Genomic DNA, 25,922 nt, shown 5'->3' with positions numbered 1-25,922 from the left:
GCCGACTTCTCTGTCGGCTACAAGCTCTATCGTAGGGATGGGTTGAACCTCAATGGGCAAGGGGCAGCTGTTTTGGGAGAGAAAAGTTGTAGTTAAGGTGTAGGGTAAAAAATATACATAAACTTCTTAATTGTATGTATACTAATGCCAGAGGCCTGACTAATAAAACATGTGAACTGGAATTAGTAATGTGTGAGGAGGACTATGACATAGTGTGAATAGACATGGCTGGATGATAGCTATGACTGGGCGGTTAACGTACAGGGTTACATTCTGTTTAGAAAGGATCGTCAAAACCAGAGAGGGAGAGAGGTTTGCCTTTATGTAAAGTTCTGTTTAAAGCCCACACTCAGGGAAGATATAAGTGAGGGACATGAACATGTGGAGTCACTGTAGGTAGAAATACATGGAGGAAAAAAAAAACTATAATAAAATACTAATAGGAGTTTATTATAAGCCACCTGTGACAAATACCACACCTCACTGCCGCCGGACGTCAAATACGTAGAGCCAGAAAGATACGGTATAGTCACTGGTTACCAAGGCGTGACGTTACGCCCTCCTGGAGGAGCGGGTAAGTTCAGTCTTGGTACAGTTTACACAGCTGCCTCCTGTCCACGCGGGCCCAGAGATGCAGAGGGTTGGAGACGCCCGCTCGCGCACAACCCTGACGAGGTAAGAGAGCCTTTTCACTACAAAGTCCTCAACAATAAAAATACACCCACAAAATGGGATATTTTTTAAAACCATCCTAAAATCTAATTGTGAGAGGTACATAGGAATAAAAGGTTATGGAACAGGGAAAAAAACTATGTGGGTAAATAGAAATGTAAAGAAAGCAATAAATGACAAAAAGAAAGCATTTAAAATCACTAAAACAGGAAGGTAGCATGGAAGCATTAAAAAACTACAAAAGGAAAAAAAAAATGAATATGTAAAAGACAAATAAAAAGTAGCCAAACTAGAGACAGAGAGATTATTGCCAAAGAGAGTAAATCTAACCCTAAAATTTTCTTTAATTATATAAATGGTGAAAAGTATAAATCTGAAGGTGTACAGAGTAATGAGTGGGGAGTTGCAGAGAGTGATAAGGAGAAAGCAAAGCTATTAAATATTTTGTTCTCCACTGTATTCACTAAAGAAAATAAACTGTCAGATGAAATGCAGAATGTAAAAGTAAATTCCCCATTAAAAGTGCCCTGAAAACAGAGGGTGGTTATTAATGATACACACTTAGATTGGGTCACTGTCACTAGTGAAGTACCACAGGCGTCAGTATTGGGCCCTATTCTCTTCAATATATTTATTAATGATCTTGTAGAAGGCTTGCACAGTAAAATATCAATTTGTGCAATGACACTAAACTGTGTAAAGTAATTAACACGGAAGAGGACAGTATACTGCTACAGAGGGATCTGGATAGATTGGAGGCTTGGGCAGATAAGTGGCAGATGAGGTTCAACACTGACAAATGTAAGGTTATGCACATGGGAAGGAAGAATGCAAGTCACCAGTACATACTAAATGGTAAAACACTGGCTTACACTGACATGGAAAAAGACCTAGGAATTTGAGTGAACAGCAAACTAAGCTGTAGAAACCAGTGTCAGGCAGCTGCTGCAAGAGGCAATTAGATAATGCTTTTTTTTTTCTTTTCTATTTTCTTTCCTTTTCGTTGCAGCAAATAAGGGAAATGGGGAGGGGGGGGGGGGTGGTAAACATGTATTTGTTCCGAACTTAAATGTGGTATAATGTTTTGTATGATGTAAGAAACTGTATAATAAAATAATAATAATAATAAAATAAAAAAGATAATGGGTTGCATCAAAAAGGGGCATAGATGCCCATGAAGAGAACATAGTCCTGCCACTTTACAAAACACTAGTCAGATCACACAAGGAGTACTATGTACAGTCCTGGGCTCCTGTGAACAAGGCAGACATAGCAGAGCTGAAGGGGGTTCAGAGGAGGGCAACTAAAGTAATAACTGGAATGGGTGGACTACAGTACCCTGAAAGAATATCAAAATTAGGGTTATTCACTTTAGAAAAAAGACAACTCAGGGGAGATGTAATAACTATGTATAAATATATCACGGGTCAGTACAGAGATCTCTCCCATCATCTATTTATCCCCAGGACTGTAACTGTGACCACGGGACATCCACTGCGTCTGGGGAAAGAAGGTTTGTATCCAAACATAGAAGAGGATTCTTTACGGCAAGAGCAGTGAGACTATGGAACGCTCTGCCTGAGGAGGTGGTGATGGTGAGTTCACTAAAAGAGTTCAAGAGGGGCCTGGATGTATTTCTGGAGTGTAATAATATTACAGGCTATAGCTACTAGAGATGGGTCGTTGATCCAGGGAGGTATTCTGATTGCCTGAATAGAGTCAGGAAAAACTTTACGGGAAAATTGGCTTCTACCTCAGTTTTTTTGTTGCCTTCCTCTGGATCAACTTGAAGGATAACAGGCCGAACTGGATAGACAGATGTCTTTTTTCAGCCTTATAAACTGTTACATCCTATTGGTCATTCTACTTGACTGCAAATAACTGGCCATTTACAAGTGTCAATGACTCCCCTTTTCCCACATGTCTGGACACCAGCTGTTGTGGGAATCCAGCTCTATTTTTTGGACTTTCACATATAGGCCCCTGTATTTGCAGTTTTACAAGAATGGAGGGTCCCCATACCGATCACAGGCAGGGTGGAATACAGTTTTTATTTTTTTTCTCACCAAACATTTTTGTTTAGAGGAGATTTATATAAAAAAAAAACACCTTAGTTTCACTTTTAACTGGATCTTACTTTTGATTACCACTATTCATTCAATACAGGAGACTATGTTTGTTTGGGGAGCTCTCACAGCGGTCCCAATGATCGCTCCAAGCCCTCAGCTACCTATGGAAACTGAAAGCAAGGTGCTGTTTTATCTCCCTGTAAAAAGGAGTATCTGAAGGAATAAAGCCAGTTAGTGACCACCATAAAAACACATAAGGGAGGTTACTAACTGGCTAAGCATGAAGATGGCTTCTCTTATATATGGGTTTTTTGATGATTAACAAGAGATGATTTATGTTTGAAACACATATCACATTCTGAACATGAAAATGGCTTCTCCCCTTTGTGAATTCTCTGATGTATAACAAGATCTGATTCATGGTTAAAACATTTCCCACATTCTGAACATGAAAATGGCTTCTTTCCTGTGTGATTTCTCTGATGTATAACAAGACGTGATTTACGGTTAAAACATTTCCCACATTCTGAACATGAAAATGGCTTCTCCCCTGTGTGATTTCTCTGATGTATAACAAGACGTGATTTACGGTTAAAACATTTCCCACATTCTGAACATGAAAATGGCTTCTCTCCTGTGTGTGTTCTCTGATGTCTAACAAGATGTGATTTCTGGTTAAAACATTTCCCACATTCTGAACATGAAAATGGCTTCTCTCCTGTGTGAATTCTCTCATGTACAACAAGATCTGATTTCTTGTTAAAACATTTCCCACATTCTGAACATGAAAATAGCTTCTCCCCTGTGTGAGTTCTCTGATGTGTAATAAGATTTGATTTTTGGTGAAAACATTTCCCACATTCTGAACATGAAAATGGCTTCTCTCCTGTGTGAATTCTCTCATGTACAACAAGATCTGATTTCTTGTTAAAACATTTCCCACATTCTGAACATGAAAATCGCTTCTCCCCTGTGTGAGTTCTCTGATGTGTAACAAAATTTGATTCATGGTTAAAACATTTTCCACATTCTGAACATGAAAATGGCTTCTCCCCTGTGTGAGTTCTCTGATGTATAACAAGACGTGATTTACGGTTAAAACATTTCCCACATTCTGAACATGAAAATGGCTTCTCTCCTGTGTGTGTTCTCTGATGTCTAACAAGATGTGATTTCTGGTTAAAACATTTCCCACATTCTGAACATGAAAATGGCTTCTCTCCTGTGTGAATTCTCTCATGTACAACAAGATCTGATTTCTTGTTAAAACATTTTCCACATTCTGAACATGAAAATAGCTTCTCCCCTGTGTGAGTTCTCTGATGTGTAACAAGATTTGATTTTTGGTGAAAACATTTACCACATTCTGAACATGAAAATGGTTTCTCTTTTACGTGAGCTGTTTGATGTTTAGCATCTCTTCTGTGACTTTTATTCTGTTTTACAGTCTGTGATGAATCAGAAGATCGGACTAGTTTAAAAGAATCAAATGATGCATTGTTGTGATTGAATGAGGGTATATCTTGCATATTGGCATGCTCTTCAAATGTATCTTGTGTGATACCACAATCATCTACTTCAAAATCTGAAGATATCAGATGTTTCTCTAAGTTCCGGATACAGTCATCTGCCAAGAATAAAACATATTTTATTATTGATGAATAACATTAAAATTGTATTGAAAGTTTTATAACTTTTGGATATAAAAAATCCACAGAAAGTATAAGACATGGCACACAATTAGAATATCAATTGACTAAAACAGTGGTGGCCAAACAGACTACTATCTAATAGTAGACCAAGGAGCATAACTAGAAAACACTGGCTCCCACCTTGAGCAACTTCCCTGCAACCCCCACCCAATCAGTAATTTAAAAGATATATAAATAAAACATTTCCTAGCGCTGGACAAGAGGCGACAAATCCCCTCTTAGTGCCCCACACAAAATAGTTATCTTCTCTCAGTGTCCCTTTCACAGTGGAATTCCCCCTTAGTGCCCTATTCGCAGTACTGATGCTCCCTAAGTGCCCCACTCAATGAAATGTCCTCTTGATGTCTCCAAACAGTAGTTATGACCCCTTTGTGCGCCCCCTTTAGTAGTGATGTCCCTACCCCATTACATCAGTGAAGCTCCTATACTGTGAATAAAGTTAAAGTAATACCGAGCACATCATGCTCTTCCCAGCAGCAGGCAAATATCTGGTGTTCAGTGGTGAGAGACTTTTTTGCATGACCTCTTAATCCTCTACATTCACACGTGAAAAAAAGGCTATTAAAAACGGACACTCAGTGTTTTTCAACCATTTTTTGTATCCCTTTCTTGGTCGTCTGGACGTTTTGCATTCATTTTTAGCGGCCATTATTTGAGGATGATTTTGATTAGCTTTTTTTATTTAATTACCAATCCCTGCAGTATACATAATGTCCCCCATATAATTAATAATGTGCAGGGTTTTATTTTTACGGGAATTTTTTTTTTTTACTCCTCTCATCCACTTGCATGCGTAGAGAAAAGTCGCTCTTCATTTGGTGCTAAATAGTGATGATCGAGCAGCAAAGTATTCGGGTTTTCGGCCCGAACACATTGCTATATACATGTGCTCGGCCTAGCACCCGAGTATAATGGAAGTCAATGGGAGACAACCAGGCACCCCCTGCTCTGAAGAAGGACAAATGCCTGGTCCATTGTAAAAAAGTCAGAAAGTGACACATCCGGACCGAGCGCCATCTTGGAGTCCCCAGCGCGATGCTCTGCGCTGGGGACTCCAAGATGGCGCTCGGTCTGGATGTCTAGAAGCTCAAGTTCTCGCGATTCTCGCGAGAACTTGAGCTCCTTCTCCCTGGCTAAGTGCGGGGCGCTGCGATTGGATGCGCTCTCTGCCAGGGAGAGCATAACCGTGCCCACCAGAACTTAGAGAACAACACCTACTGAAACTTCGTCGCCTCATTTGCACATAAGGCGACAAAACTAATGGAGAGCGCAGCGGGCATTTAAAAAAAAAAAAAAAAAGTGTCCGGACATCAGTGAGAGCGGCCCCATAAAGTCGTATAAGAATTTAACACACTATTTTCTGATGAAAGGTCCTCTTTAAGATGCCCTGTTATTGGAATGAGTAATAAAAAATTACAGGTAATGTCACTGCAGTATTTTGGATAAGGAAACATTATACAGGAGAGGCCCTGCTGCCGCTTTGTTGACTCTGCCTGATCGCACATCCACGTGACGTCCACAATCCATTTGGATATCTTCCCCATCAACTTTCAATGTTCTTTTATGCGCCTAACATGGTGACCACCGGTAACGTGGAATCATTGTTCGATTTGGAAGAGGGAGCCTGATAAACGGCACCGGCTACTACTTCAAAGCAAGGCAGCATGAGTTGCGGGCCTGCAGGTGAGCTGACCCTGTAAAAGATTCGAGTTGCAGGCCTGCAGGTGAGCTGACCCAGTAAAAGATTTTAGGTGTGGGCCTGCTGGTGAGCTTAGGTGGAACCGACAAACCCAACTTGATTTTGATGGCTGCATTAATCTGCAGGTGACGGTGATACAGCTCCACAGATTGTTTCCATCTGCATTTTTCTAAACAATCTGTGGCCTATGTCTTTTATCCAGACTCAGTCATTGTGCCACTATGTGGACTCCTCATGCTGTCATCTACACACCATGTCACCTTGCCACTCAATTTTATCACCATGCTGCTACTGATGCAGCTTAAAAGGGCCTAAAGTGATCACCAGGCCCACAATCTAATTAAGGTTTTACGCACAAAACCAAAGTTAAAAAAAAATCGATTTTATAGGAAAAATTGATTGAAAACATTCTTTCCTGTATATTTACTTATATAAAGTGCAAGTGCTGCCAAAAATTACAAGGAAGAGGCACTCTGATACAACCTGTATATCACATAAAGGAGGGCCTCATTCACATTGAGTTGCGGGTCAGCAGGTGAGCTGACCCTGTAAAAGATTTTAGGTTTGGGCCTGCAGGTGAGCTGACCAAGTAAAAGATTTTAGGTGTGGGCCTGCTGATGAGCTGACCCTGTAAAACATTATATTCGAGGGCCTGCTGCTGAGCTGACCCTCTAAAACATTAGGGGCGAGGGCCTGCTGCTGAGCTGATCCTGTAAAACATTAGGGGCGAGGCCTGTTGTTGAGCTGAACTTTTCCCTCCTTGTACCACTAGGCCGCGCTTCAGGGTGAGGTTGCTGGCGGGGTGTCATGAAAGTGTCCCATGCCTTGGAGAGTCTTGCCCTGTCTTTGTTGGAACTGCTGTGTGTTTCCCTTGTCTCCCTTCCTCGGTTGCCTAAGGAAATACGGACACTGCTAGTGTTGTCAGATGGAAAATTTTGGAGCAATTTTCCAACAAGTATCGCAGTATTGTACCATTTTGCCTGTCCTCTCCACCAGAGGAATAAGAGATGAGAAGTTCTCTTTGTAGCGGGGGTCGAGAAGGGTGAACACCCAGTAATCCATTTTATCTAAAATGCGTATTATGCGAAGGTCGTTGGAAAGGCAGCCTAACATGAAGTCAGCCATGTGTGACACAGTACTAACAGGTAAAACGTCGATGTTGACATCAGGATGACTCTCCTCATCCTCCTCATCTGCCCATCCACGCTGAACAGATGGAATTAAAGTTCCATGGGTACTACCCTCTGTAGCAGAGGCAACTGTCTCCAGCTTCTCCTCATCCTCCTCTTCATGGTCCAATTCGCGCTGAGAAGCCAAACTGAGGGTGGGCTGGCTATCACCCTGTGTAATGTCCTCCCCCATTTCCTCGTCTGCCACAATCAGAGCATCGTCCTTAATTGTGAGCAGCGATCGTTTAAGTAGACACAGCAGTGGGATGGTTACGCTGATAATAGCGTTATCGCCACTAACCATCTGTGTGGATTCATCAAAGTTTGTTTAAACCTCACAGAGGTCTGACATCAATGCCCACTCCTTGCTTGTGAATAGTGGCAGCTAACTCGAAAGGTGACGACCATGTTGCAGCTGGTATTTCACAACTGCCCTCTGCTGCTCATAAAGCCTGGCCAACATGTAGAACGTAGAGTTCCAGCACATGCTCACATCACACAACAGTGGGTGAGCTGCAAGCACTGCTGCAGCGTTGACAGACCGGCTGAAGCTGTGGACGACTTGTGGAAATGGGCACACACGCGGCGCGCCTTCACTAGTAGCTCTGGCAAATTGGGGTAGGTTTAGATAAACCGCTGAACCACTAAGTTTAAGACGTGGGCTAGGCATGGGATGTGTGTCAGGTTGCCGAGCTCCAAAGCCGCCACCAAGTTACAGCCATTGTCAGACACAACCATGCCTGGTTGTAGGTTGTGGCGAGAGCCACAACTCGGTTTGGTCCCTTATACCCTGCCACAGCTCTGCGGCGGTGTGCCGTTTGTCCCCTAAACAGATTAACTTCAGCACGGCCTGTTGACGCTTACCCACAGCAGTGCTACACTGCTTCCAGCTAGCGACTGATGGCAGAATGCTGCTGGAGGTGGAAGTGGAGGAGGAGGCGGCGGAGAAGTGGGGGTTGGAGCCAGTAATATAGCTGCTGGCGAAGACCGTGATGGACTTAGGGCCCGCAATCCTGGGAGTGGGTAGCACCTGTGCCATCCCAGGGTACGACTCGGCACGGCACACCGGGTAGGGCACGGCACACCGTGAAAAATAGTGGCGGCTGGGGACTGCGTACCGAGGGACGGCCGCCGACATCAGGCTGTGGAAGGCCTCAGTGTTCAAAAGCCTAAATGGCAACATTTCAAGGGCCAGTAATTTCAAAAGTTGCGCATTTAGTGCTATGGCCTGTGGGTGGGTGGGTATTTGCGTTCAAATGACTGTGTTATGGACATTTGGACACTGCGCTGGGATAGGGAAGCGGATGTTGTTGCTGATGGTTCATGCAAAGGTCCAGGTGCAGGGCGAAGGGCATCCGGGCCTGCGCCTTAGACAGGGGATTGGCCAGCAGTGCGTAACACAGGGGAAGAGGAGGTAGTGGTGTGACCCGCAGACCCAGATTGTGGACCCAGGCGTTCAGCCCACTTGTTAGGGTGCTTGGATGCCATGTGGCTGGATCATGCTGGTGGTGGTGAGGTTGCTAGTGTTCATGTCCCGACTCATTTTGGTACAGCACAGGTTGCAAACTACCACTCTTTTGTCGTCTCCACTTTCCTCAAAAAAGCGCCATACTGCGGAACACCTACCCCTTGGCAAGGCAGATTTATGCATGGGGGTGTTCGGTGTAACATTGCGGGCCTGTTTGGTGTGGGCCGACTTCTCCCTTTTGTACCCCCCCCTGTACTGCTGTCCTCGCTCTGCTTTTCACCTTCCCATGTTGGGTCAGTGACCTCATCGTCAACCACCTCCTCTTCCACTTCCTCACTCTGCTCATCCTCCTGACTTGACCTAACCACAACCTCAGTGATTGGTAACATCATCATCCACCTCGTGAACGAATGATTGCCGTTCACCACAGTCATCTTCTTGAGACTGTGAAGGCTCAAGAGGTTAGGAATCAGGGCACAATATTTCAGGTCCCTCTTCAAGCGTGCTGGGCGAGAGGGCCAAATGTAAGAGTGGCGCTGGATAGAGCTCCTCGGAATATCCGAGTGTGGGATCACTCATTTGGCAGGCCTCTCCATGGTGGGATGAAGTATGATCAGAGAGAGGATTCGGTTGACGAGACAGAGGGTGGTGCTTAACCGACTGGAAGCGCTATCTTCAGCAATACAACCGACCAACTGTTCGCACTGGTCCGACTTGGTCAGTGTTGTCCTGCACCGCCCAGCTAAGTTGGACATGAAGCTGGGTACGGTGGATTTTTTTTTCTGGTGCACCTGCAGCAGGCACAGTTTCATTGCGCCCAGGGCCACGGCCTCTGCGTGCACCATCAGCATCACGCCCACTTCCCCGTCCCTTAGTGCTCGCCTTCTTCATATTAATCGTTTTGTCACTACATGTGGTGCAGATTTTTTTTACAGTCTGCTAAAGACACAGTTTTCTGATGAAGGACAGTATATGTCACAGAAACACACAGAATAGGGACACTATTTTAGGCCCAGATTATTGGAATCTGCGATACATAAACTGTTTTCTGATATTTATATTTTTCCCCGACAACCACACATTTTTCCCCGACAACCACACAAAGTATTGAAGCGCAGATCACACAATTCACAGATTACACCATTGACAGCAAAAATGTGGATAGATTATGGGAAAATAATTGTTTTCTGTATTATATATTTTTTTCCCTATAACTAGGCCTGACAACCACACAAGGTGTTGAAGCACAGATCACACAATTCATGGATTACACCATTGACAGCAAAAATGAGGATAGATTATTGGAAAAAAAAAATGGTGTTTTCACTAATATTCTTCCTATCTCTGCCCCTGACTCACAGAAGGTATTGCTGCACAGATGTCACAAGTCACTGCAGACACCTTCTATATAGAAAAATAATCGCTATTTCGAAATGTATAAAAAATGTATAACTTTGCACAATTAAATTGCTGCCACCACACACAATAGTCCTTAAAAGGACTTTTGGGTCTTTGAAACGTTTTAAAATTGAATAAATTGCGATCACAAACTCCCTACACTATCTGTCCCTTCCTAAGCGCAGCTATCCCTGACTCGCGATGAGCCGAACCCACGTCATTGGGTGCTATATAACACCCAATGACGCCTTCCGGCCAGCCAATCACTGTAATGCCAGCAGCCAACATGGCTACTGGCATTACAGTGATGGCAGTATTTACCTGCATATTTATTGGCTGCTCAGCAGCCACGAAATGTGCGGGGAGGAGACTCGAGCATGGCGCTCGAGCACATGTGGTACTCGGCCGAGTACCGCCATGTGCCGAGCAAGCTTTCTCATCACTAGTGCTAAAGGACCTACACTCTCAGTGGGATGATGTCACCATGCGCTCCTAAGCAATAATGCTGGGAGAGCATGGTGATGTCATCACGTTGGTGGCACAGGTCCTTCAGCACCAAGAGAGACTGTCTTGTGTGTGCGCAAGCGGATAAGGCAATGTATTTTTAGTTTAACCCCTAAATGGCCATTTTCCACTGGTGTGCCCATTTTAAACGGCCATTAAATCGATGCACTCCTGTCTAAATGGCCATTAAAAATAGTCCCATTGATTTACATGGGATCCATCTGGCAGTGAAAATGGCCACAAATAGAATGTCCTATTTTTCACAACCACTATTCACTCATCTTAAAAAAAATTGGCCATGTGAATAGCGCCACTGACTTCAATTCATTCTAAAAACAGTGGTGTGCCATTTCCACTGTTGTGTGAATGTAGCCTTATCCTGCAGCCTTTCCCGATTACACAAACTACATATAGCGCCAAAGAATAATCCTGTGACCCGAACATCATCACTGCAGCTAGGACACTGTCCAAACCTCAGTCCTGTCACTGTCAAGTAAACAAACTGCATGGCCCACACGATAACATCTTACTTTTTTTTGTACATTTATATTAAAGGGGTTGTCTCATCTGAGACAATGGGGTCAGTTCGCTAGGATATGCCCCTATTGTCTGGTAGGTGTGAGACCCACCACTGGGCCCTGCACCTATCTCCTAAACGGAGCCCCGAAAGTGGTGGAGGGTGCACTGTGCATGCGCAGCACTGGCTTGGCTATTTCTGTTAGGCCCATAGAAGTGAATGGGAATGGTGGCCAGTCATGCGTGGTGCGCTCCCATTCACTTCTATGGGGAGAGCGCTTGGTGGTGGCCGGACCAGAGTTCTCCAGCCACCACTTTGGCCCGCTCGGTTCTCGATATAGGTGCGGGTCCATCGGTTGGACCCGCACCTATTAGACAATGGGGGCGTATCTTAGTGATATGCCCCCATTGTCTCAGATGAGACAACTCCTTTAACCCCTTAGTGACCAGCCTGTTTTGGGGCTTACTGACCAAGTGTTTTTCTTCCTTTTTTCAACGTCGCGTTCCAAGAGCTATAACTTTTTTATTTTTATTTCTATTAGCTTTATTAGTTCTTGTTTTTTGCAGGACAAGCTGTAGTTTTTAATGGCGCCATTTTTGGGGTACACGTAACTTTCTGATTAACTTTTATTACTTTTTCTGGGAGGGAGATGGGAAAAAACAGCAATACTGCCACTGCGTTTTTACATCATAAATTTTATGAAGTTCATTTTTTGGTATAAATAACATAATATCTTTATTCTCTGGGTCACTACGATTACAGTGATACCAAATACATTGCCGCTTACCAAGATCCATTGCTTATCATTACGTTTTTTCCGAAATTATTTTATGGGATTTTTTTTATTGAATAAATAATTTTTTTTTTTTTTACCACTTAATAGTCCCACAAGGGGACTATAACAGACAGCTTTTTGATTGATTTCAAAATGCAATGCATTATCCCTATATAGTAATAGGAAAATGAGCGAGCACTCATACACTTGGCAACCAGATTGACATATGCAGAAAATATTTATTAAATCCCCATAAAATACAAGTAATAAAATTTTTAAGAACAATGTAGCAATAATATACAACATTACAGTCACATATATTGTGGTAGATATGATCGACACTATATTCATATGATTCAATAGTGTCGATAAATTCAATAGTATATATCTCACCAAAAAACTTCAAGTATATGCTGTTATTTGGGAAGAGGGGGTATTATCTTCTAGCACTTTATCCCAGTTTGGGAAACTGAATGTCACTGAAAATATTGTAGGTGTATTCGCTGGGAGCGCAATATGTTCATAAAGTGTCCACAGGAATCCTGATAATGTGAAAAGTCTCTTATAGCATATCCTTTTAAGGTCGATATAAGCTTTGGATTGAAGAAAACTTTAAATCGTTGTTTGGCTTACCGTCTAGCGTCTGCTGTCTCCCTATTGCTTCAATGGAGCTTTAAATATTTGCCGGCTTATTCAGTCGCTCCATACAGCAAGCTGGTTTAAATTTTGCAGGAGTTCCAAAGATCGCAGGAGTTGCCACTCTGTTCCGCAATTTCCTTTGGTGCAGATTTCGACGATAAGAATAGTTAATCCTTTACTGTAGAGATTTTCTTCTGTATGGCCATACAGTATTATCGGAGGCTTTTCAATGCAGGTACATCACTTGTTTCACCATACGCGTTACGGGTAGATTCACTCTCCCTTCCTCAGTGGTCTGAACTACTTGCTAGTGAGCCACCACAACCTACCACCATTATCCCTATATGTCTGCTTTAAACCAAGCAACACACTGAGGCAACAACTGGTTCACCCAAAAGACCCAACGCCTAAACACAAGATGGACAACATTGTGTACGCAGTCCAGTGCAATGAGGAATGCTCAGAACTGTATATCGGCGAAACAAAACAACAACTACATCAGCGTATATGGCTCATCATAGAAGAGCCAAAACCTCTGGTCAAGATTCAGCCGTGTACTTACATCTAAAAGAAACAGGTCACACCTTTGAAGACAGTCAAGTACGTGTTTTGGATAAGGAGGCCGATTGGTACAAACGAGGTGTGAAGGAGGCCATCTACGTAAAAAGGGAGAAGCCAAGCTTGAATAGAGGCGGGGGAGGGGGGGGGGGGGGTTAGACATCTATGGTTTGCCACATGCAATGCTGTTTTGACCCCTTTTTCTGGGAGGTCATTGTCACCTACTGACTCCAATTAGGATAATGGTTTCAACACCTTTGACCCCATGCTGGGTATAATGACCTCTGACCCCATGCTGGGTATAATTACCAGACGTTGATTCAGTTACATATTTATTCCCAGAGAATTCTTATACAGTCACTCAGAATTGAGAAAGTTCGTTGGAAGAACGAGTGAAACGTTTTCAAGAAATCTACAGTAAGTCCAGCTGCCTTGATTTATTCTTTACAGACATTATCCCTATAGTACATAGCATTTTAAGGTCAGTGCTATTCTGACATTGACCAGCAGGCGGCGCCAGAGAGGTGCAGCCTGCTTGAAATTACTCAAGGCTGGTCTGGGGCCTACACGAGACCCCAGCCAGCCATTTACACACATCAGCACTCTGCGATCGCATTTACGGGGTGCCAATGGCAGAAAGAGGGAGTCCGCTCACTCTGTCAGCCCTTTACATGCCAGCGGACGTTATCTCTTTTATAAATATGCTTGCTTTTATTCCATAGAGTCACGGATAATAGTATAAGGACGCGTTGGGGCCCATCCAGCCTTCATCAGCTGAATGTATAATACATTATTACACACTTTTATATCAAAGTTAATTGAACATGTGGAGTGACGTCAGACACCACAGGCGGTGCCTAAACACATGTCAATCAATAGAAACATGTATAAACAAACAATAAATAACTCAATTAAATATATGAAAACTAATATAACATAATAGCAAAATTGACGATACTACTCGAAGGAACAATCATCGTAGGTTCACAGTCTGCAAGAAAGAGACTTTGATTTTAAAAAATGGGGAAGAATGTGTAGAGGGAAGTCAGGTGGGCGTATATATATATATATATGTATCTGCCCCTTCATTGATATGTGTATATATGAGCCCCTTTATATGTCCAATAGGGATATATATTCCGTGTAGGGCCATATACAGTTGCAAGAAAAAGTATGTGAACCCTTTGGAATGATATGGATTTCTGCACAAATTGGTCATAAAATGTGATCTGATCTTCATCTAAGTCAAAAAAATGTACCATATTTTAAAGAACACACCATGTAAACATTCACAGTGCAGGGGGGAAAAGTATGTGAACCCCTAGACTAATGACATCTCCAAGAGCTAATTGGAGTGAGGTGTCTGCCAACTGGAGTCCAATCAATGAGATGAGATTGGAGATGTTGGTTACAGCTGCCCTGCCCTATAAAAAACACACACCAGTTCTGGGTTTGCTTTTCACAAGAAGAATTGCCTGATGTGAATGATGCCTCGCACAAAAGAGCTCTCAGAAGACCTACGATTATGAATTGCTGATTTGCATAAAGCTGGAAAGGGTTATAAACGTATCTCTAAAAGCCTTGCTGTTCATCAGTCCACAGTAAGACAAATTGTCTATAAATGGAGAAAGTTCAGCGCTGCTGCTACTTTCCCTAGGAGTGGCCGTTTTGTAAAGATGACTGCAAGAGCACAGCACAAACTGCTCAATGAGGTGAAGAAGAATCCTAGAGTGTCAGCTAAAGACTTACAAAAGTCTCTGGCATATGCTAACATCCCTGTTAGCGAATCTACGATACGTAAAACACTAAACAAGAATGGATTTCATGGGAGGATACCACAGAGGAAGCCACTGCTGTCCAAAAAAAAAACATTGCTGCACGTTTACAGTTTACACAAGAGCACCCGGATGTTCCACAGCAGTACTGGCAAAATATTCTGTGGACAGATGAAACAAAGTTGAGTTGTTTGGAAGAAACACACAACACTATGTGTGGAGGAAAAGAGGCACAGCACACCAACATCAAAACCTCATCTCAACTGTAAAGTATGGTGGTGGGGGCATCATGGTTTGGGGCTGCTTTGCTGCGTCAGGGCCTGGACGTATTGCTATCATCGAAGGAAAAACGAATTCCCAAGTTTATCAAGATATTTTGCAGGAGAACTTAAGGTCATCTGTCCACCAGCTGAAGCTCAACAGAAGATGGGTGTTGCAACAGCGCAACGACCCAAAGCATAGAAGTAAATCAACAACAGAATGGCTTAAAGAAAAGAAAATACGCCTTCTGGAGTGGCCCAGTCAGAGTCCTGACCTCAACCCGATTGAGATGCTGTGGCATGACCTCAAGAAAGCGATTCACACCAGACATCCCAAGAATATTGCTGAACTGAAACAGTTCTGTAAAGAGGAATGGTCAAGAATTACTCCTGACCGTTGTGCACGTCTGATCTGCAACTACAGGAAACGTTTGGTTGAAGTTTTTGCTGCCAAAGGAGGTTCAACCAGTTATTAAATCCAAGGGTTCACATACTTTTTCCACCTGCACTGTGAATGTTTACATGGTGTGTTCAATAAAAACATAGTAACATTTAATTCTTTGTGTGTTATTAGTTTAAGCAGACTGTGATTGTCTATTGTTGTGACTTAGATGAAGATCACATTTTATGACCAATTTGTGCAGAAATCCATATGATTCCAAAGGGTTCACATACTTTTTCTTGCAACTGTACATATATTGGCCCTGTATGGCAAGTGGGGACATATGTATGTCCCCTGTATGTGATGCACCAGGTGTATATGTATATATAGATATGTGTATATGCCCTGTAATTGCACACGTCTATGTATACACTTATACACTTGTGTCAGCATGGTATATATGTGGGCTTATAGCTGCCCATTTATGCCCCAGGTTTAAATTGATTATATGTATATAGATGTACCCAAGCATCTATATAGATATATACTGTATGCTTAATCGTGGCCAATATACCCCCAGTCACGTTAACATAACAGAGATAGGGGAACAAATGTTCTGTTTGTTGCATATCCCTGGTGCGGTAATTACAGCACCTGGGATATGCAGACGCTTTACAGGTGGGAGGATCAAAGAGATCCCGTCCGGAAGCACGCTGGCCTGGTGATGTCATATCATCGCGACAGCCCACGTGGACTGGGCTGAGCGCGGGAAGACGGGAGCGAGCGCGGCCGGGTTTAAATACCCCGGCCATGCGGCGCTCAAGTACAGATGATCCCCGCACCCACCAGATGCAGGAGAGCGCGTGCGGCGCTCACAAAACCGGCTCCCCCTCCAGGAAGATAGCGCAGTCATCACTGCGCTAGTCAGAACCCCTACCCCCCCGCCGAAGAATAGATCGTCCCAGAAGAGGAGTTCGTCTGCCCCCTGCAAGAGGAGAGCGCAGGCAGCCATGCGTCGGGCTGCGCTGCGCTAGAAGAGCAGTAATCCCCGCACCCCACAGATACCCCTACCGGCCTCCTGGAAGCAACCCCGGCACCTCCAGCAAGGAAGAGGGCGCAGGCAGCAATGAGCTGCACTGCGCTCTGAAGACAAGAGCACGGACAAAGACCAGCCCAAGGAGGAGAGCACACAGGCTGTGCTACGAAGCAACCAGCCCCCTCTCTGGAATGCCAGCTGGCTAAGTATCTCGTGCCCTGCTTCCTTGTTAACCCCTGCAATCCCCTGCTGCTACCCCTGTAACCCCTTTAGTACTGCAGTCCCTGCACTGCAGTAGCTCCTTAACGCCTGCTGCTCTGTACCCCAGTGTTAACCCCTGCTTCCCCATTAACCCCTGCTGTACCCCTGGTCCCCTGCCCTGATTTAACCCCTTATACAGCACAGGGTTTACCCTTTCTGCATTAATCCCTTCCCAGCAGCCCTAACCCTGTGTTAACCAGCCCCTGCATTAACCCTTGCACTGCTGGTATTAAATTTACCCCTTCACTGCTCCCTGCAGCAGTAACCCCTTTACTGCTGCACGGCTGCCCGTAGGGACAGATAGGTTGGGTGGGTTGCTGTTAAGTATGTATGTGTAATGTATAGATCGTGTGTGGGGTGGAATTGGGAATTGTACAGTGTGTAGTGTAGTTAGGTTTGTATTGTGTTTATTGTAGTGCTATTATTGTAATGCGGTGTGTGCATCTATATGTATATAAATTTATAACCATTGATCTATAAATATATATATAGATATAGCATATAATTAGACTTGTATAATTGTATTGTGTAATAAATATTCTTTATTGTTCATAATACAGTGTATAGTGTTTTAGTCACCGCCGTAGTATAGTAGTAGTAGAAAGTCGCACGCACGTAGTTTACTTCATTGGATTGTGAAGGCAGCAGAGGTAGCTAGTTAGCTAGGCAATTAGCTAGTTAACATAGTTCGTTTTTCTATTTTAGGTATAAATAGGCGGAGTCATCACTAGACAACTCACGCCTATTTATGAATATTAATTATTGAGATTACCCTAAATTTCAATCATTAATATTTACCTTAACAGAATGTATTATACGTTGAGCTGATGAAGGCTGGACGGGCCGCAACGCGTCCTTATACTATTATCCGTGAATCTATGGAATAAAAGCAAGCATATTGATAAAAGAGATAATGTCCGCTGAGATTTATTATACATTGTTCTGGAAGTTCTCCTCCTCGTGCGGACTAAGTTAAAAAGTCGAGTGCCGACTGCTCTTTATCTTGAGCACTTTACAAGAGGCAGGCGCCATTGCCTGCGGCATGCAAAGTGTTAAACAGCCTGGATCAGCACTCCTGCCAGTCCGGGCTGTTAGAGCAGGGCCGCGGCTCTCATCCGTGCAGCGCTTAGACTGGTCCGCTGTAAAAAAGAGGCGGCCCATCCTAAGGTCCCTTAGTGACCACCATAAAATAAGGGGTTAATAACCCCATTGAAAGCACGTCAAGGCGTGTAGGTGAATTTATTTATGCACATGTAAGAAATACAGATTAATACAGATTTTTAAGAATTTTTAGGAAAATAATGTATATATTGTATTGGTATCCTGTTCTCAGCAACTTCCTGGTAATTAGAGCCTATACTTGTCCTCTCAAAGCCAGTGTGAGCGAGTACTGTCTATCTGGACAACGGGCTATTAGCATCAAAGGTACTGTAGTTGTCAATTATCTAGAGAATGGCCGACAATTGTCCAGTAGGTAGTACATGGCTAGTGGGGCAGGAAAATGCTGGAAAATCCCGACATTGCAGCTGCTTCTGTCAGCCTTCAAGAGTTAACTGGAAATTGCTAGAAAACCATAGGGAACAACCAAAAAGATGTGTCCAAGCCATATTCTAGACCAGGGATCAGCAACCTCCGGCACTCCAGATGTTCTGAAACTACAACTCCCAGAATGCTCCATTCACTTCTATGGGAGTTTTGAGAATAGCTGAGCATATTTGCATGCTGGGAGTTGTAGTTTCACAGCAGCTGGAGTGCCGAAGGTTGCTGATCCCTGTTCTAGACAATGCTAGGACTGGCTGTTAAGGAAGGAAGGAAGAAACGAAGAGGTAGAAGAGAAAAGTGCTGCAGAAGAGAAAACCTGGAGGGGCCAGAGCAAAGACAGGGACTGGAGAGACATGAGAAGACCTCTGTATAGTAACTACACTGTACTGTAGAGGGATAGGAATTTGTGGTTTAGTTACCAAATGGTCTTGGGAGTAACTTTATTATTCTTAGTAATTGTTATTGTGTACAAGTCTGTCCATATGTGATATTTATTTTTGTTCTTTTATACTTTCATATATACTCATCAATATTAATAATAATTGTAATATCATTATTAGTGATCGAGCACCACAGTGCTCTGGTTGAACACATCAGGATGCTCGGGTGCTCTACCGAGTGTCCGAGTATAATTGAAGTCAATGGGAAAACCCGAGCATTAACCACCCCAGGACCGCCGTACGCAGGATTGCGTCCCGGCGGCGGTCCTGTTATTCCTCCTGGACGCACACGCGCGTCATCTCGCGAGAGGCGAGATTTCCTGTGAACGCTCGCACACAGGAGCGCGCGTTCACAGGAACCGAAGGTAAACGAGCGGATCTGCAGCCTGCCAGCGGTGATCGTTCGCTGGCAGGCCCGAGATGCGATTTATTTTAACCCCTGAAGGGTATATACCTGCTACCTGGTCCTCTGGTGGTCTCTTTTGCTTGGATCGACCACCAGAGGACACAGGCAGCTCTGTAAAGTAGCACCAAACACCACTACACTACACCCCCCCCTGTCACTTATTAACCCCTTATTAACCCCTGATCCATGGATCCGCAAAACACATACAGATGTCTGAATGGAGCCTTACAGGGGGGTGATCAATGACATTGATCACCCCCTGTAAAGCTCCATTCAGACGTCCGTATGCGTTTTGCGGATCCATGGATCCACAAAACACATACGGATGTCTGAATGGAGCCTTACAGGGGGGTGATCACCCCATATAGACTCCCTGATCACCCCCCTGTAAGGCTCCATTCAGACGTCCGTATGTGTTTTGCAGATCCGCAAAACACATACGGATGTCTGAATGGAGCCTTACAGGGGATGATCACCCCATATAGACTCCCTGATCACCCCCCTGTCATTGATCACCCCCCTGTCATTGATCACCCCCCTGTCATTGATAACCCCCCTGTAAGGCTCCATTCAGACGTCCGTATGTGTTTTGCGGATCCACAAAACACGGACACCGCGGATCTGCAAAACACGGACACCGGCAATGTGCATTCCGCATTTTGCGGATCCGCACATTGACAGAACTATATAGAAAATGCCTTTTCTTGTCCACAATTGCGGACAAGAAAAGGACATGTTTTATAGGCTCTACAAAAAACGCAGTGTTCGCCCGATCAGGCCTGATCTTGTGCGCACACTTGCGTTCAGTCCGCCCCACCTCCGTGACCGAATTATTTTTTTTCTGATCACTGCAAAAACACCGTAAAATCGCTGCGGCACTATAAAAAGATCACTTTTGAGGGGCATGGCGAGTTCATAGAAGATTTTTTATTTTTTTTGGCACAAGTTAGCGGAAATTTAGTTTAGTTTTTTTTTTTTTTTTTTACAAAGTCTCATATTCCACTAACTTGTGACAAAAAATAAAATCTCACATGAACTCACCATGCCCATCACGGAATCCAAATGCGTAAAATTTTTTAGACATTTATATTCCAGACTTCTTCTCACGCTTTAGGGCCCCTAAAATGCCAGGTCAGTATATATACCCCACATGTGACCCCATTTCGGAAAGAAGACACCCCAAGTTATTCGCATCCCAAGGCATATTGAGTCCATGAAAGATTGAACTTTTTGTCACAAGTTAGCGGAAAGGGAGACTTTGTAAGAAAAAATGAAAAAATATAAATTCCGCTAACTTGTGGCAAAAAAAACAAAAAACTTCTATGAACTCGCCATGCCCCTCACGGAATACCTTGGGGTGTCTTCTTTCCAAAATGGGGTCACATGTGGGGAATTTATACTCCCCTGGTATTTAAGGGGCCCTAAAGCGTGAGAAGAAGTCTGGAATCCAAATGTCTAAAAATGCCCTCCTAAAAGGAATTTGGGCCCCTTTGCGCACCTAGGCTGCAAAAAAGTGTCACACATGTGGTATCGCCGTACTCAGGAGAAGTAGGGCAATGTGTTTTGGGGTGTATTTTTACATATACCCATGCTGGGTGAGAGAAATATCTCTCTCAAATGACAACTTTGTATAAAAAAAATGGGAAAAGTTGACTTTTAGAGAGATATTTCTCTCACCCAGCATGGGTATATGTAAAAATACACCCCAAAACACATTGCCCTACTTCTCCTGAGTACGGCGATACCACATGTGTGACACTTTTTTGCAGCCTAGGTGCGCAAAGAGGCCCAAATTCTAAAGAGCACCTTTAGGATTTCACAGGGCATTTTTTACGCATTTGGATTCCAAATTACTTCTCACTCTTTAGGTCCCCTAAAATGCCAGGGCAGTATAACTACCCCACAAGTGACCCCATTTTGGAAAGAAGACACCCCAAGGTATTTCGTGATGGGCATAGTGAGTTCATGAAAGTTTTTATTTTTTGTCACAAGTTAGTGGAATATGAGACTTTGTAAGAAAAATAAAAAATAAAAAAAATCATCATCATTTTCCGCTAACTTGTGACAAAAAATAAAAACTTCTATGAACTCACTATGCCCATCAGCGAATACCTTAGGGTGTCTACTTTCCAAAATGGGGTCATTTGTGGGGTGTTCCTACTGTCTGGGCATTGTAGAACCTCAGGAAACATGACAGGTGCTCAGAAAGTCAGAGCTGCTTCAAAATGCGGAAATTCACATTTTTGTACCATAGTTTGTAAACGCTATAACTTTTACCCAAACCAATAAATATACACTTATCGCATTTTCTTTTTATCAAAGACATGTAGAACAATAAATTTAGAGAAAAATTTATATAGAAATGTAGTTTTATTTGAAAAATTTTACAACCGAAAGTGAAAAATGTCATTTTTTAGCAAAAATTTCGATTAATATCAAAAAAAGTAAAAATGTCAGCAGCAATGAAATACCACCAAATGAAAGCTCTATTAGGTGAGAAGAAAAGGAGGTAAAATTCGTTTGGGTGGTAAGTTGTATGACCGCGCAATAAACCGTGAAAATAGTGTAGTGCAGAATTGTAAAAAGTGGTCTGGTCATTAAGGGTGTTTAAGCTAGGGGAGCTGAGGTGGTTAAACCAGGCACCCCCTGCTCTGAAGAGGGGAGGGTGCCTGGTTCATAGGAAAAGGTCAGAAATTGATAGAAACATCTCCAAAATGGTTTGGGAACAGCATGAGGAAGATGTCTGGATGCATCTTGGACTCATAGGTCGTTACTGGGAACGATGTTGTTCGAGTAGTTCGCCACTTTTACAGACTGACAATAATACGCGCCACACCGAAGATAAAATCGGTTTTAGAGGAAAAATTGTTAGGAAACATTCTTTCCTGTATATAAAATGCAAGTGCTGCAAAAAATTACAAGCAAGAGGCACTCCGATACAACCTGTATATCACATAAATGAGGGCCTCATTCACATTGTGGTACAACTGTTCATGTAGTGGGACCCGACACTCATAAAGCCTATGCACTAAGTGAAAGGACTGCCAAAAATTAGAAGGAACCGGCACTCCAATACACCCTTTGTTACACATTAAGGAGGGCATCATACACACCCTTGAAAAATTATGATTGATGGCCTGCTGGTGACCCTCAAAAACATTTGGAGCAAGGGCCTGCTGATCTGACCATCTAAAACATTATGGGTGAGGGCCTGCAGCCGCTTTGTTGACTCTAGATAACCTAGGGCCGATCGCACGACCCGAGGCAGCGACGATCCATTCGGATGTCTGCCCTATCAACTTTCGATGTTATTTTCTGCGCCTACTATGGTGACCACGGGTAACGATGAATCAGGGTTCGATTCCAGAGAGGAAGCCTGAGAAACGGCTACGGCTACCACTTCCAAGCAAGGCAGCATGCGCGCAAATTACCTATTAGGTATAATTAGGTGAGGGCTTGCAGGTGAGCTGACCCTGTAAAAGATTTCAGGTGTGGGCCTGCTGGTGAGCTGAAATTATATGCGAGGGCCTGCAGGTTAGCTGACCCTCTAAAACATTATGGTTGAGGGCCTGCTGCTGAGCTGATCATTGAAAGAATTTACATTGTTCAAAGCAGACCGGGTCGCCTGAATACTTAAGCTAGGAATAATGGAATATGACTCCGGTTCTATGTTGTTGGTTTTCAGAACTAGGGCCATGATTAAGAGGGACGGTCGGGGGCATTCGTATTGTGCCGCTAGAGGTGAAATTCTTAGACCGGTGCAAGACGAACCAAAGCTAAAGCATTTGCCAAGAATCTGTTCATTAATCACGAATGAGGTTCGAAGACGCTCAGATGCCGTCGTAGTTCCGACCATAAATGATGCCGAAGGCGATCCGGCGGCGTTATTCCCATGACCCGCCGAGCAGCTTCCGGGAAACCAAAGTCTTTGGGTTCTGGGGGGAGTATGGTTGCAAAGCTAAAACTTATATTAAATTGATGGAAGGATTGACAGATTGATAGCTCTTTCTCGATTCTGTGGGTGGTGGTGCATGACCGTTCTGAGTTGGTGGAGCGATTTGTCTGGTTAAATCAGTTAACGAACGAGACTGTGCTAACTAGTTACGTGACCCCTGGCGGTGAGGATTGTGTTAACCAGTCTGCTGCTGTTTTGTTGTCTCTAGATAACTTCTGGCTGATCGCACGTCCCCGTGACGCTGATAATCCATTTGGATGTCTGCCCTATCAATTTTTGATGTAATTTTGTGCGCCTACCATGGTGACCACGGGTAACGGGGAATCGGGGTTTGATTCCGGAGAGGGCGCCTGAGAAACGGCTATGTCTACCACATCCAAGCGAGGCAGCCGGGGGAGCGCCAATTATCCACTCCCGACTCTGGGAGGTAGCAACGAAAAAAATAACAATTCATGACTCTTTCTAGGCCCTGTCATTGGAATGAGTAATAAAAAAAATTACAGGGAATGTCACAGGTATTTAGGATGAGGAAACGTTATACAGGAGAGGTACCACAGGTAATGTCACTGTTTGCAGCGTCTACACAAAAAGTACACTGTATGTCACAGATATGCGAGGGCCTGCAGGTGATCTGAAAATCAAAAATATTATGGGCGAGGGCCTGCTGCCGCTTTGTTGACTCTAGATAACTTATGGCTGATTGCACGTCCCTGTGAAGTCGACGAGCCATTTGGATGTCTGCCCTATCCACTTTGGAGCAATTTTTCCACAAGGACCTTCTGGAATAGCACCGTTTTGCCTGTCCTCTCCACCAAAGGAAGTGAAGATGACAAGTTCTCTTTGTAGTTGGGGTCGAGAAGGGTGAACAACCAGTAATCTGTGTTGTCTAAAATGCTTATAACGCGCGGGTCGCGGGAAAGGTAGCCCAACATGAAGTCAGCCATGTGTGCCAGAGTACCAACAGGCAAGACTTTACTGTCGTCATCAGGGGGTGAGCTGACCCTGTAAAGGTTGTAGGTGAGGGCCTGCAGGTGCGCTTACCCTGTAAAACATTATATTCGAGGGCCTGCAGGTGCGCTTACCCTGTAAAACATTATATTCGAGGGCCTGCAGGTGAGCTGACCCTGTAAAAGAATATAGGGGAGGGCCTGCTGGCAAGCTGACACTCTAGAAACATAGAATGTGTCGGCAGATAAGAACCATTTGGCCCATCTAGTCTGCCCAATATACTGAATACTATGAATAGCCCTTGGCCCTATCTTATATGAAGGATGGCCTTATGCCTATCCCATGCATGCTTAAAAACTCCTTAACTGTATTTGCAGCTACCACTTCTGCAGGAAGGCTATTCCATGCATCCACTACTCTCTCAGTAAAGTAATACGTCTTGATATTACTTTTAAACCTTTGCCCCTCTAATTTAAAACTATGTCCTCTTGTAGCAGTTTTTCTTCTTTTAACCCCTTAAGGACACAGCCTTTTTACACCTTAGGACCAGGCCATTTTTTGAAAATCTGACCAGAGTCCCTTTAAGTGCTGATAACTTTAAAACGCTTTGACTTATCCAGGCCGTTCTGAGATTTTTTTTTCGTCACATATTGTACTTCATGACACTGGTAAAATGGAGTCAAAAAAATATTTTTTTTTGCACCAAAAAATACCTAATTTAACAAAAATTTGGAAAAATTTGCAAATTTCAAAGTTTCAGTTTCTCTACTTCTGTAATACATAGTAATACCCCCAAAAATTGTGGTGACTTTACATTCCCCATATGTCTACTTCATGTTTGAATTGTTTTGGGAATGATATTTTATTTTTTGGGGATGTTATAAGGCTTAGAAGTTTAGAAGCAAATCTTGAAATTTTTCAGAAATTTACAAAAACTCAATTTTTAGGGACCAGTTCAGGTCTCAAGTCACTTTGCGAGGCTTACATTATAGAAACCACCCAAAAATGACCCCATCTAAGAAACTACACCCCTCAAGGTATTCAAAACTGATTTTGCATACGTTGTTAACCCTTTAGGTGTTGCACAAGAGTTATTGGCAAATGGGGAGGAAATTTGAGAATTTCATTTTTTTGTCTAATTTTTCATTTTAACCCATTTTTTCCACTAACAAACCAAGGGTTAACAGCCAAACAAGACTGTATCTTTATTGCCCTGACTCTGCCGTTTACAGAAACACCCAATATGTGGCCGTAAACTACTGTACGGCCACACAGCGGGGCGTAGAGGGAAAGGTGCGCCGTATGGTTTTTGGAAGGCTGATTTTTATGGACCGGTTTATTTACACCATGTCCCATTTGAAGCCCCCTGATGCACCCCTAGAGGAGAAACTCCCTAAAAGTGACCCCATCTAAGAAACTACACCCCTCAAGGTATTCAAAACTGATTTTACATACGTCGTTAACCCTTTAGGTGTTGCACAAGAGTTATTGGCAAATGGCGATGAAATTTGAGAATTTCATTTTTTTGCCTAATTTTCCATTTTAACCCATTTTTTCCACTAACAAAGCAAGGGTTAACAGCCAAACAAGACTGTATCTTTATTGCCCTGACTCTGCTGTTTACAGAAACACCCAATATGTGGCCGTAAACTACTGTACGGGCACACAGCGGGGCGTAGAGTGAAAGGTGCGCCGTTTGGTTTTTGGAGGGCTGATTTTGCTGGACTGTTTTTTTGG

The 25,922-nt window shown here is 43.5% G+C and overlaps 1 protein-coding gene across 1 annotated transcript in view; it reads right to left on the bottom strand.

Moving 5' to 3' along the window:
- The window catches only part of LOC121003529 (zinc finger protein 268-like), a 948,872-nt gene that overhangs the window by 125,025 nt on the left and 797,925 nt on the right, over window positions 1–25,922 (bottom strand). The window contains exon 4 of the mRNA XM_040435426.1: window positions 3,106–4,368. Coding sequence (XP_040291360.1) covers window positions 3,106–4,368 — 1,263 coding nt within the window. The remainder of the gene's footprint in view (window positions 1–3,105; window positions 4,369–25,922) is intronic.

Source organism: Bufo bufo, chromosome 6 (genome assembly GCF_905171765.1).
Source record: "Bufo bufo chromosome 6, aBufBuf1.1, whole genome shotgun sequence".
NCBI classification, from domain to species: domain Eukaryota; kingdom Metazoa; phylum Chordata; class Amphibia; order Anura; family Bufonidae; genus Bufo; species Bufo bufo.
This window is presented reverse-complemented; position numbering and strand designations above follow the sequence as displayed.